Source organism: Zonotrichia albicollis, chromosome 20 (genome assembly GCF_047830755.1).
Source record: "Zonotrichia albicollis isolate bZonAlb1 chromosome 20, bZonAlb1.hap1, whole genome shotgun sequence".
Classification (NCBI taxonomy): Eukaryota; Metazoa; Chordata; class Aves; order Passeriformes; family Passerellidae; genus Zonotrichia; species Zonotrichia albicollis.
The window spans coordinates 7,401,140-7,414,606 of record NC_133838.1 but is presented as its reverse complement, the minus strand read 5'-3'; the positions used below and the strand labels follow the sequence as shown (position 1 = coordinate 7,414,606).

Below are 13,467 nucleotides of genomic sequence, written 5' to 3'. Positions count from 1 at the left end.
GCCGCCCCAGCATGTGGCCCGCCCGCGCCGTGGCGGCAGCGCGGCGGCGGCGGCGGCGGCGGGCAGGTGCGCGGCCGCTGAAGCGGAGCGGGGGGGCGTAGGGGCGGGAGCCGCCCGCCGCCGCCCTCGCCGGCGCTGTCAGGTGCGTGCCGCCCGCCAGCATGGCTCCGCCGCGCCGCCGGACCTAGCGTCTGGCCGCCCGCGGGAGACTGCGCCCGCCGCAACGAGGGCTCCCCTCTATCTTCGTCCCGCTTCTCCCCGCTTAGCTGCCCCGCCGCCCGGCCCCGGAGCCCGCCGGTCCCCGGCCGAGGATGCCGCCCGCCGCCGCTCGCTCCGGTTCATCTGTTGCTGCCTGACCGCGCCGCCAGCCCGATGGATGCGGCCGCCCCCGCGCCCTGCCCGCCCGCAGCCGCCCCGCTGGCTACTGAGCCGGGAACCGCTCCGGAGCTCCGCGGCTTCTAAAAACCAAACCATAACCAAATCCGAACCAAAAAACACCCCCGAGCTTCGGGCCGGACTGGAGAGGCGGCCGAGGAGCATGCAGCGTGTGCCCCGGCTCGGCGCTCCCGGCGCGGCGCCGGACACAGCCGCCTCCTAAAGCCGCCGGAGCCGGGGCTCCCCCGGACTCGGGGCTCCCCCCGCCAGGACCCGCGAACCCAGCGCCTCCTCCTTCCCTTCTCCCCTCCAGCCGGGCAGGGAGCCCGCCTTCGCACTCCTCTCCCTCTCGAGATTTTGGGTTTTTTGTTGTGTGTTTTGGTGGGTTTTTTTTTTTTTTTTGGGTGGAAACCGCCCGTAACTCCGGGGGGAGCTGTGGGGTGGCAGCGGGGAGGCGACCATGGAAGAAAAGCTCCAGGCGCATCAGGTGGAGATCGACCCGGATTTCGAGCCGCAGAGCCGTCCCCGCTCCTGCACTTGGCCTCTCCCCCACCCCGACTTGGAGGAGGAAGATGGGGGCGCGGGGGGAACCCCGGCGCTGGCGGCCGGCGGGGACGGAGCGGAGAACGCGGCGGCGCCGGTGGAGCGCAGAGCGGCCGCCGCTCCCCCGCCGCCCCACGGCGCGGATGTGGGGCAGCTCCGCAAGGCCAAGACCTCCCGGCGCAACGCCTGGGGCAACCTCTCCTACGCCGACCTCATCACCAAAGCCATCGAGAGCTCGCCGGAGAAGCGCCTCACCCTCTCGCAGATCTACGACTGGATGGTGCGATACGTCCCCTACTTTAAGGATAAAGGAGACAGCAACAGCTCGGCCGGCTGGAAGGTACCTGACCCCCTGACCCCATCCCCTGCGCAACTTTGCCCTCTCTCCCGGAACTGTGTCCCGGAGCTTGGAGGGTTCTCCCGGGGCAGCCGGAGCTTGGTCTGGCGGGGAGGTTTGGGGGGATCCCCGCCGTCCTCGCAGTTGGCGAGATAAGGGCTCGGTTAAGTTTGGGGAGAGCTGGCGTTTCGTGATGTCGTGTTTTGGAGCCGGCGTGAGCTTGTCCCTGTGTCACCCGCGGGTCTCAGCCGGGCTGGGGGTCGGAGCGGTGCCGCTGTCCCCCGGCAGGTTGGGGAGGGGGACAGCGATAGGCAGCGGGGTCGCGGGTGAGCCAGCACTGGGTACAGCGAGTGCCAGCCCCAAGGACGGGGGTACACTGGGTGATAGCCCCAAATATGGGGTGGTACAGAGGGTGATAACCCCGATTACGGGGGTACAGTGGGTGATCACCCGAATTACGAGGGTACAGTGGGTGCCAGCCCCAGGTACGGGGGTTCAGTGGGCGATAGCCGCAAGAACAGGGGTACGGTGGGTGGTAACCCCAATTACGTGGGTACACAGGGTGATAACCCCAAGTACGGGGTACAGTGGGTGATAACCGGGGTACAGCAGGTGATAACCCCAAGTAGGGGAGTACAGTGGATGATAACCCCAAATACGGGGTACGGTGAGTGATAGCCACAAGTACGGGGGTACACTGGGTGATAACCGGGGTACAGTGGATGATAACCCAAATACGGGGGTACGGCGGGTGATAACCGTGGTACAGTGAGTGATAACCAGGGTACAGTGGGTGATAACCCCGCGGCCGCAGCTCTCCGGGTCCCGGCGTGCCGGTGGCGTGGCCGGCAGGGCAGCCGGAGGGCGGGCTGTCCCCAAACAGCTGTCCCCAAACAAACAGCTGTCCCCAGCCTGGCTGTCACCCGGGGCGTCCCCGCTGGCTCAGCCCCCGCCTTCCCCGCGGCCGCGTCCCCCTCCCCGGGGGCAAAGCTGGCAGCGCAGGGTCCCCGCGGCATTCCAGGCTGGCATTCCAGGCTGGCATTCCCCGGCTCTGCGCTCGCCTGACACTGTGGGCTCGTTAGGATTCCCTGGCGCAGGCAGCGTTCCCTGCTCCGTCGCTGTGAGTGGGGATCCGGAGCTGGGTCTGGGGTCACCCCTGTCCCTCTGCTGGGCTCTGCACTGAAAGGAGAAAGAGATCGGCTGTGTCCAGATGGTGTCAGTAAAAAGGAGCCGGTTCCTCTAAGTCCTCCCCTAAGCCCTGTCACCTCCAGGGTGATTAGTGTGTTACCGGGCTCCGGGGCTGCCACACCAGCCTGTGGCCCTGGCACGCGTGTCCTGGCTCTGCTGGGGACACCCAGATCCAGCCCACTGGGTGCAGACCGGGCTCTTTTGGGGCAGGAAGGCTGGATCATGTGGCTGCTGTTACGTGGAGGCTGGCACCCACTCCTGGTGGTGGGCTGGGGGCAGCTGGTGTCCCCCCGGTGCAGGAAGGGTGTCAGGGCTGTGGAGGTGGCAGGAGGTGATGGTGCCTGTCTGGGGCCTCTCCAACCCCCACTTGGGGTGAGACCTGGGGAAAAAGGATCTGCCAGGGCTTGCACACCATGGGGACATGCACTGGTGGGGTCTGGAGATGTGTCAGGGGGCAGGGATGAGGAGTGAAGGGATTCCCAGGCTGTCACATGTGTCACTGGGGGTTTCATGTTGTGAAGAGTGGAGGACAGGCTCAGAGTCCAGGATCATTTTCAGGGGCTGCCTGCTCACCTGGGCACCCCATCATGGGGTTCTCTCCCCTTTCCTGGCCCATCTCGGGCTTGGAGCTCTTCTGCTGTGGCTCTGCCTGGGCTGTGGGCAGGTGCCTCTGCTGCCTGGCTGCTTCCCTCCTGGAGCCTGCCTTGCCTCCTGCTTTGATTTGAACCTCCCAGCTGGGCTGAGGAGTGTCCCCTGAAGTGCCCTGGGGTGCCCAGGAGCCTCTCCTGGTGCTGCAAGTGGGGCTGGCACTGCGGGAGCTGGCAGCAGCCTGAGTGAGAACCAGAGACCCCCTTTGCATGGTGGTTTCATCAGACACCAGCATGTCAGGGGTTAAACACCTTCCCCCCAGCCTGTGGTCCCTCCTGGCTGTCCCCTGCCCTGTCCCCCTCCTCTGTGTCCCCTCCCCAGGGCACTGGGCAGTTTTCCCTGTGGCCCCAGGCATGGCAGAGGTTCAGCTTTTCATTGCCAGAGTCGGAGAGAGGTCGCACTGCTTCTTTGGCTGCTTCCTTCAGAGCCTGTTGGTGCTGGGCAGAGCAGGATGGTGGGGTCTGGGAGCCCAACATGGCCATGGGCATCGGCTGTGCTGCTGCTCTGGCAGGGCTCTGCAGGATCATGGAGTACTTTGGGTCAGAAGGGACCTTAAAGAGCATCTCACCCCAGCAGGGACACCTTCCACTAGACCAGGCTGCCCAGAGTTGTGTTCAACCCGACCTTGAGCACTTCAAATCCCACTCTTGACTTCTCCAAACCCTCTCTGGGGAGACCTTCACAGAGAGACCCCTCCCTGCATGCAGCTGGCAGTGGGGATACTGTGTCCATGAGGAATGTGTGTCCCAGGCTGGTGTTGTCTCTAGAAAGGGAAGGCTGTTGGCAGGAGTTGCATTTTTGGGGTCAGGCCTCTCCTTCCCCGCCAGGCTGTGCATTGCATTACACGGTTTCATAAAATCACAGAATCTTGGAATGGTTTGGGTTGGAAGGGACCCTAAATCTCATCTCCTTCCACCCCCTGCCATGCCAACTTCCACTATCCCAGGGTGCTCCAAGCCCCATTCCATCTGGCCTTGGGCACTTCCGGAGATCCAGGGGCAGCCACATCACTCCTGGTGAGGCAAACTGAGGGACAGAACCCAAACACCTCATCCATGACCAGCACCAGGACACGTCTGGGTTTGCTGGAGAGCACAGTGGGGATGCTCTGGCTGCTGATCCTTGGGAATTGCATCCCCCAGGGCTGAGCTGGCTTGTTGGGCTTGTGCACCAGGAGCTGCTGCTGCTTCCCAATGCAGGGCAGCGGGCGCCCGCTGACTGACAGTTCTGCTTAATTAGGGAGTTGTTATTTTATCAATTCCAAAGCGCTTGAAGTTTTCTGCTCCAGCTCACGCTTTCCTCTTGTTAATGGGAAACCAACACCCTCCGTCAGAAAGGCAGCGGCGCTGATGCATTTTAAAGGGTTCTGCTTGCTCCGCTTTGACATCCAAAATATAACAATCAAGCCATCAGCTGGTGGATGCCTGTTTGATGCGGCTCTGACAGTGCTGAAAACCTTAATTTCCCAGCCTTCCTTCCCTCCTCCTCCTCCTCCTCATTTATATTGCGGGGTCGGTGACGTCGGGCCGGGGCTGCCATGCAGAGACACCCCCCTGCCAAGTGCCACCGTGCTCCTGGACTGGAATTAATTAGGCAGAAAAAGGTGTGGGAATGGTGTGTGAGTTTTAGTGTGGTCAGAGGTGTCATTGCTGCTCATGGGTTTGGGGGTTTGGGGTGTCAGGCTGTGTCCCCTCGTTTATATTTTGCAGGGTCGGTGGCGTGGCAGCCATGCCTGGCATGGGGGTCATGACTGCCATACAAAGACACTCCCCTGCCAAATGCCACTGTCCTCCTGCAGGGCAGGACAGGAATTTATTAGGCAGAAGAAGGTGTGGGAATGGTGTGTGAGTTTTAGTGTGGTCAGAGGTGTCATTGCTGCTCGGGGATTTGGGGTGCCAGGCTGTGCCCCTCCCTGCCGCACTGACCCCCTGAGCTATGGCAAGGGGAAGGTCCTGCTGGGCACCCCGAGGATCCTCCCAGGCAGCAGCTCCTGGCTCTGTGGCTCTCTCAGTGGTGCCCTTCCCCTCTTGGATGGGGACAGTGCCTCTGGAGCCCTGCCCAGTGTGGCTGGAGAGGCTCCAAGCCAGCGCCTGGGAGCGATGGGGATGGCTCTGCCCTCACCGGGGCGTGGGTGCTGCCCCTGGGGGTGGCACAGCACTGAGGGGGCAGCCACGGGGAGGGTGGGGTGCCCTGGTTCTGGGGTGACCTGGCTCTGGACGTGCACCCAGGCTGGCTCCCGTTTGTGCTGGGTTAGCGGTGCGGGCAGTGCCAGGCTCGGGGTGGGCACAGCCCGGGGCCGAGTGTGGGCTGGCAGCTCAGGGCTCCCCTTGGGCACTTTGGCTGGGCTCAGCTCGGCCATGGATCCCATCCTGGCCTTATAAGGAGATTTTTCCAGCAGCACAGAGAGCCTGATGCTCCCCTTGGGCTGCCCTGGGCTGGGAGAGCCCTGTCAGGAGCTGCTGGTTCCTTCCCCTCGGGGAGCCCCTCTGCCCCAGCCCCACAGTGCTCCTGGATGAGCCAGTTGGGCTGCGAGCAGAGGGGCTGGGAGAGCCCCAGGACCATTCAGGGTTGGGGGAGCTGCTGTTTCTTCCACCTTGGGGAACCCCTCAGCTCCCCAGGATAACCCACCCTGGCTCTGCTGTCCCCACAGGTGCAATACCTTGGTGTGAGGAGACCCCTCCCCACCTTTTCCCATCACAGGCAGGGTCCCTCTGCATGCTGGGCTGGGGTCTCTGACCCTTCAGTACCACTGGAGTGGGGTCTCCCCTCAGGGATGGTGGAGCCCACTCACATCCCCCTGATGTGCTGCAGTGCTGGTGTGGCTGTGAGGAATCCCTTTCCTCCTTCCCACCTCATTTTGCTCTCTCCTTTTGGAGGTTTTCATCTTCTAATTTTATTTTTTTTTCTTCCTTTTCCCTCTCTCCCTTCTTATGGAATCGCTTCTCATGCAGCGCTAACTGCTGAAGTAACACAAACCTGCTAAATGGTCCGGCTTTATGATGGCATAAAAATGATACTACAGAAGCGAGTGGGGCTTTATTAAACCCCAGGGAAAGGCTCCAAATGAACAGCTTGCTCTGCTCTTAGCTTCCCCCCTCCCTGCACTTCCCCCTTTATTTTTAATAACCACTGGAATATAAACTACAGTTAAGATCCTGTGGACTAGAAGAGCGCTTGCAGCCTGGCATTCTCACCATCCTGGATCCCTGTGTGCATCCCTCCCTCTGTTTCCTGCTGCTGGGGTGGGAGGAGGATCAGCATTCTGGGCTAGAAAATGGATTTTATAATTAAAAAGCCTTGTAAATATTTTTTAGGGAGGCTGTGAGTTGAGCCAGGTGTGTTTTGGGGGCTCCTTGGCCAGGCTTCCCATCCTAGTGGGAGCCTCACTGGAATGCTGCTGGCAGTGGGACGTCTTAAGGAGTGGGGTTGGGCACCTGTCACCTTGTAAATATTGTAAATATTTTTTTGGGAAGCTGTGGGTTGGGCCAGGTGTGTTTTGGGGGTTCCTTGGCCAGGCTTCCCATCCTAGTGGGACCCTCATTGGAATGCTGCTGGCAGTGGGAGGAGGTCCTTGGGGCTGAAGGAGTGGGGTTGGACCCCTGTCACCTCTGGTCCTTGCAGGGAATTTATAGGAAAGGGATGAATGTCCCCTCCCCGTGCATCAACAGGGTCTGGGCATGGTTGAACCCCCATCCTCAGGCTGTCCCCTCCATCCCTGGGGTTCATCCCAGGCCTCACAGCCGCCGTGTCCTTGTCCATGGGGATGCTCTGGAGCTGGCTCGGGGTCTCCCCTCACTGTGTCCCCTCCCTGTGGTGACACAGCTGCCCCCTGCCCCTGCACCCACCTTGGTGGGCTCCTGCTCCCTGCTCAGGTTACTTTTAATTATCCTGGCACTGCAGGCTCCCAGGGAAGGTGCCTGATTAGTGCCGAGGTGAAAGGCACTTTGGGTTACGGAAGGACACGCGGAGGCTCGCCTGTCTGCCGCTGAGGCTCATTTTGGACAGCATCTGTTCATTATTATGTGGTGCCTTGGCCGGGTGCCAGCCAGGGGAACTGAAAGCCCCAGCACAAAGCTCGCTTTCACCCGCTGCAGGGAGCAGGAGGAGGAGGAGGCACCCGGCGCTGGGCGGGGAGCCCGGGGACCCCCAAGGCAGGCGGGGATGCTCCAGCATCCCAGGGCATCCCAGGCTCTGTCTGCTGGGGGGTGTCACAGAATCACCATCAGACTGGTCTGGGCTTGAGGATCATCTTGTTCCAACCCCTTACATGAGCAGGGATGACTTCCACCAGGAGATGTCCACCCCTGGGGCTGGTGCTGGCCTGTGGGTGGGTGTCAGCAGCAGAATGGGGGTGGTACTGGTGTACTGGTGTCCCCTTTGTCATTCGTCCCCTCCCCAGGACCCCCGTGCCTCTCTGTGCATCCCTCCATGCCCAGCAGGGCTGGGGTGGGGTGTCCCTTGGACTTTTCCCCTTTGTGCACGCTGAGCCATGGCTGCAGCAGTGATGCAGCCCCTGGGGCCTGTAGGGCTGAGGGGGTTTCCCAGGATGTGGCACTGGCATGGCTCTACCTGCATCCCTGGGTGCTGCCAGACCCCTCCTGTGGGGCTGGGCAGATCCCAGGGGGGCATGGCAGCCATGCTGCCTGGCACCTGCAGCCTCCCTGGGCACCTGCAGCCTCCCTGGGCACGTGTCCCCTCGTGTGTCCCCTCGTGTGTCCCCTCATGTGTGTTCCCTGTGATCCCTTATGTGTTCTCTTGTGTGTGTTCCCTCATGTGTTCCTCTTGTGTTCCCTTGCGTGTTCTTATGTGTATTCTTATGTGTGTTCCTCCTGTGTTCTTCCTGTGTTCCCTCCTGTGTTGCCTCGTGTGTTCCCTGTCTTCCCTCATGTGTTCCTCTTGTGTTCCCATGTGTTCCCTGTCTCTCCTTGTGTGTTCCCTCGTGTGTTCCTCTGTGTGTTCCCTTTTCCCTTGTTTCCATGTGTGTTTCCTTGTGTGTTTCCATGTGTGTTTCCATGTGTGTTTCCATGTGTGTTTCCATGTGTGTGCTCTCGTGTGTTCTCTTGTGTTCCCTTGTGTGTTCCTGTGTGTGTTCCCTGTGTTCCCTCATGTTGCCTCATGTTTTCCTCGTGTGTTCCCTCACATGTTCCTCTGTGTGTTCCCTCTTCCCTTGTGTGTTTCTATGTGTGTTCCCTGTATTTCCATGTGTGTTTTCATGTGTATTCTCTCGTGTGTCCCTTGTGTGTTCCTCGTGTGTCCCTCATGTGTTCCTCATGTGCCCCTCGTGTATTCCCTGGTGTTCCTCTTGTGTTCCCTTGTGTGTTCCCTATCTTCCCTTGTGTGTTCCCTCACGTGTTCTCTCACATGTTCCCTCATGTGTTCCTGTGTGCATTCCCTCTGTCCCCTCGTGTATTCCCTCTTCCCTCGCGTGTTCCCTCTCATGTTCACTGTGTCCCCTTGCATGTCCCTGTTTCTGTGCCCAGGCTGTGCCAGTCTCCCCACACTCACTCAGCCCATGCCCTGCCGCAGGCTGTCTCAGGTGTGCCAGGGCAGCACGGGAGGGATCCTCCAACCCCTGGTGACCGCTGCACCTCTCTCCTGGCACCGTGGGCTGGTGGCAGTGTCCCCTGTCCTTGGGGACCTTGGGGACAGCATGTCTTGAAGACACAGGGCGTCTTTGGGGTGCAGGCACTGCGGCATTTGAAGGCTGGGTGTGGGTGCAATGGGGGTGACCCAACCACCTTTAATTTACTTGGGATGGGGGGAAAAGCACCCCATGGACTCAAAACCACCCCAAACACCCCCAAAAATGAGAGAGGCAGTGTGAGGGAGGAGAGGCAAGGCAGGGAGGGCTGTTGGCAGGCGGCTGGCACGGTGCCAGCGCGGGGACGCTCCAGAGCAGACATGCCAGGCTGTAATTGCAGACAGGCTCATTTCGAGAGACGAGACGGTTATTTTTAACTCGCGTTAAGGTAATGCACTGATCTCCTGCCTGTGGGTTCAAAAGTTCACCCCACCTCTGCCCAAAAATCCCCCTTTGCTCGCCTGCCCCACTCTGGTCAGGCGGTGAGTGACCCCTGGGATGCCCGTCCTGGTGCCCACAGCCCCTCACCCGGGCACTGCCCACGGCCTCGCCCTGCTCCGTGTCTCCCAGGGAGTCTGGCTCAAATCCTGTGGCACTGGGAGGAGGCTGCTGCCAGGCCAGTCCTGGGGTGTGGAGGAGACGGGCATTCCTGGGGCTGTGCCAGTTCCGTGCCCAGCCCTGGCGCTGCTGGGGCCCCCAGGGGATGGGTGCTGTGTGCCAGGGTGCCAGGTCCTGATGGGGCCTGAAGGGTATGCCAGGGGATGGGTGCTGTGTGCCAGGGTGCCAGGTCCTGATGGGGGCCTGAAGGGTATGCCAGGGGATGGGTGCTGTGTGCCAGGGTGCCAGGTCCTGCTGGGGGCTCAAAGGGAAAGCCTTGCCCTGCCCTCAGTGGTGGCACTGCCCACGTTCCAGGTCCCCAAGCACTTTCCAGCCCTGCCACATGCACTGGTGACTGTGCTGCCCCAGGCAGTGCTGGCATCTCCTCCAGACTGGCAGGAGTGGTGGGGCAATGGGGGGTGACAGGATGTGGGCTCCCCCTCCTCATCCTCACTGGGTGCCCACAGGAGGGCTGAGCCTGCAGGGCACCCCCAGGCTGGGGCAGCCCACGAGCCTGATGCCCTCAGTGCCATTCATTTGTGCGGCCACCTCAGCCTGACTTTTTCCTTAAAGCACATTGCACAGTGCCAGGAGGGCATTTGGGGCCTCAAAGCACATTTCACAGTGCCAGGAGGGCATTTGGGGCACCTTAAAACACCTTACACAGTGCCAGGAGGGCATCTGGGGCACCTTTCCCACCCTAGGACAGGGTGCCAGGCTGGGGAGCCTGCAGATGAGCCTGGCACCTGCTCCCCAACCCTCTGCCCAAAATAAAAGGCAAAACAGAGCAGAAACACCCCAAAATGTGTCAGGTTTGGGCTTGTCCTGGCTGTGATGAATCCTTTCCCCCTGCCCAGCTCTCCTCAGCCTCACTGGGTGCCCCACAGGAAGGCTGAACCTGCAGGGCACCCCCTGGCTGGGGCAGCCCATGAGCCTGATGCCCTCAGTGCCATTCATTGGTGGGGCCACCTCAGCCTGGCTTTTTCCTTAAAGCACATTGCACAGTGCCAGGAGGGCATTTGGGGCCTCAAAGCACATTGCACACTGCCAGGAGGGCATTTGGGGCACCTTTCCCACCCTAGGACAGGGTGCCACGCAGTGCCAGGCTGGGGAGCCTGCAGACGAGCCTGGCACCTGCTCCCCCACCCTCTGCCCAAAATAAAAGGCAAAAGAGAGCAGAAACGCCCCGAAATGTGTCAGGTTTGGGCTTGTCCTGGCTGTGATGAATCCTTTCCCCCGGCGGGGATGTGGCGCTGGTGTGTCCAGCCCCTGTCCCCAAACGCCCTCTGGCCCTGCCTGGTGGCGTCAGCGCTGTGCCAGACTTGTCCCTGGGAACTCCCTGCGTGCCTGGGATGGCTTTTGTCCCCGGCTGTCACATGGCCGGGGCTGCCAGCTGCAGGTGCTGCCGGCTCGGCATCGCCGCTCTACACACAGTGCAAGGGACTCTCTTGGAACACCGAGATTTGGGGTTTGGGAGGATCCGGGGACGGCTTTGGGGGATGCAGGGGCAGCTCTGGGGGGATCCAGGGAGAGCTGAGGCTTTGGGGGATCAAGGGGCAGCAGAGGCTTTGGGGTAATCCAGGGGCAGCTTTGGAGGAATCCAGGGGCAGCTTTGGGGGATCCAAGGAGAGCTGAGGCTTTGGGAGGATCCAGGGGCAACTCTGAGGGAATCCAGGGGCAGCTTTGGGGAATCCAGGGGCAGCTTTGGGGAAATTCAGGAGTGGCTTTGGGGGGGATGCAGGGGCAGCTCTGGAGGGACCCAGGGGCAGCTTTGGGGGATCCAGGGGCAGTTCTGGGGGATCCAAAGACAGATGAGGCTTTTGGGGATCCAGGGGCAGCTCTGGGGTAATCCAGGGAGAGCTGAGGCTCTCTGAATGCTCCTTGGCATTTCACTGCCCACCCCCGCTCGCTGCTGATAAATCAGGGCTGGAGCTCGGCTGTGTAGGGTGTGGATGGTGCTGCCATGATCCCTGATGGGCTCCCTGGGGATGGCACAGCCTGGCACAGGGCATTCCCAGACTGTGACCCTGGCAGAGCCCCGGGGAATCTCCCGGCCTGGCAGGGATGTGGGAGTGCACACAGCCGCGGATTTGGGCAGTGCCAGCAGGTGGGAAGGGCATCCCCACACAGGGATGGGCACTGGGGGTATGAGGACACCCCTGGCTCAACACTGGCACCTGTGCGGAGTGGGCACCACTCCATGGCACTGTGAGGTTTGGGGCATCACCGGAGCCCCCTGAGGATGCCGGGTGTGTTTGACAGCACAGGGCTGGAAACATCAGTGAGGTGGGAGAGCCGGGGACAGGGGGACTGTGAGCCTGCTTCGGATCCTGCCCTGCCTAGGACCCTGCCTAGCACCCTGCTTAGGGCCCTGCCTAGCACCCTGCTTAGGGCCCTGCTTAGACCCTGCTTAGGAACCTGCTTGAGACCTTGCCTAGGACCATGCTTAACACCCTGCTTAGGACTGTGCTTAGGGCTCTGCCTAGGACCCTGCATAGGGCCCTGCTTAGGGCCTTGCTTAGCGCCCTGCCTAGCGCCCTGCTTATGACCATGCTTAGGTCCCTGCTTAGGAACCCTGCTTAGGACTCTGCTTAGACCCTGCTTAGGAACCTGCTAAGGACTGTGCTTAAGAATCCTGCTTAGCACCCTGCCTAGGACCCTGCTTAGGGCCCTTCTTAGGGCCGTGCCTAGGACCCTGCTTAGGGCCTTGCTTAGAACCATGCTTAGGACTGTGCTTAGACGTTGCTTAGCACCCCACTTAGGGCTCTGCTTAGCATCATGCCTAGGACCATGCTTAGGACCCTGCTTAGCACCCAGCCGTGCCCTCCTTTGTCAGGGCTCCTTCCTGCAGTGCTTGCAGGGCCCTGGGAGCTCTCCCATCCCATGACAGAGTCACTTGGAGCTCTGCTGGGAGTGCTCCCATCCCATGGCACAGCTCCTTGCAGCTCTGCTGGCTGCTGGCAGGGCATTCCAGCAGGATAAAGATGGGCAATGCCCATCTGTGCCCAGCCCCACCACCAGGTTTAGGCAGCCATCATCTCCTCCCAGCCTGGCCTCCCTGCCCCAGGTGTGTGCAGCAGGCAGGGGAGGGATTCACCAGCTCGTGGCGAGACAGACTTATAAATTTTGCCTTTTTTTTTCCACACTGTCAAACCTCTGCCTGTCCCAGGGATGTAAGACAGCATTTTATTGCTGCCTGCTTGATGGTTGTTCCCTTCCCCTCCGTGGCTGTGATTTATCTCTGCACTTTGCGCTGATTGGATTAGAAGTTTAAATGCTAAGGGTGCATAACAATATATTTTTCTTATTAATATTAAAAAATCATTATTGGATTTTTTATAGTTCTGTTTTGAATTGAATCCCCTTGCTTGATTTATTCTCTCTCCCAGAGTAGAATTTAATGCTAATAGGAACAATCATTGCTTTGTTTTGAATCTTTGACTGTTTGGAAAACTTTCCGTGCAAAGGGAAATTACAGCATTATTAAGAGTCCATTAAAAGAGGGTTTGCCCATTCCTGGCTATTACCTGTGAGCTGGAGGGAAAACAAAAAAACCAAGAGAAGGAGGGAAAACAAATAAAACAAGAGAAGGAATCTCTTTTCAGGGTTTGTACTCACACCCTTGCTGAGGTGTCAGGCAGTGATGGCGCTGGTTGTTCAATCATCTCTGTTCTGTCTCAGGAATTCATTTTGGGTCCTGTTGGGCTGGTGAAGGTGTGTGTGGCACTGGAGCTCACAGGAGCTCACTGTGGGACTGGGGATAGCTCGTTTTCCCTCTGGATTTCGTGTTTTTAAGGAAAATAGGACAAGCAGCTCCTGGCTGATGTGGCAGCATGTCCCCAGCACTGCGGGCACCAGGCAGAGGATGTGAGCTCCTACCTGTGCTGCCCTTTCCCTCTGCCCACGTGTGGGGACCACCCAGTGCCCACCCAAGCCCTGTGGTACCTACCACATCCTCGTGGTTGTGCCCACTGTGCCTCAGGTTCCTGCACAGGCAGGGACAGGCAGAGGTGGCATGGGACAGGGGCTGGGAACACAGTGCCAGGTGTGGGGCAGGGGCTGGGGAGAGGGTGCCAGGCATGAGGCAGGGGCTGAGGACAAGGTGCCAGGCAGGTAGCATGGGACAGGGGCTGGGGACATGGTGGGAATGGGGCAGGGGCTGGGGATAGGGTGCCAGGAGTGGGAAAGGGGCTGGGGA

At 60.3% G+C, this 13,467-nt stretch overlaps 1 protein-coding gene across 4 annotated transcripts in view; it reads left to right on the top strand.

The window, feature by feature from the left end:
* The first annotated feature begins 832 nt into the window (after positions 1–832).
* Positions 833–13,467, top strand: part of LOC102074923 (forkhead box protein O6) — a 42,491-nt gene continuing 29,856 nt past the window's right edge. For all 4 annotated transcript variants that reach the window (XR_012583297.1, XR_012583299.1, XR_012583298.1 and 1 more), the window contains exon 1: positions 833–1,258. Coding sequence is in view for 1 of the 4 variants with exons in the window: in XM_074555421.1 (XP_074411522.1) it covers positions 836–1,258 (423 nt within the window). In the remaining 3 variants the exon portion in view is untranslated. The remainder of the gene's footprint in view (positions 1,259–13,467) is intronic.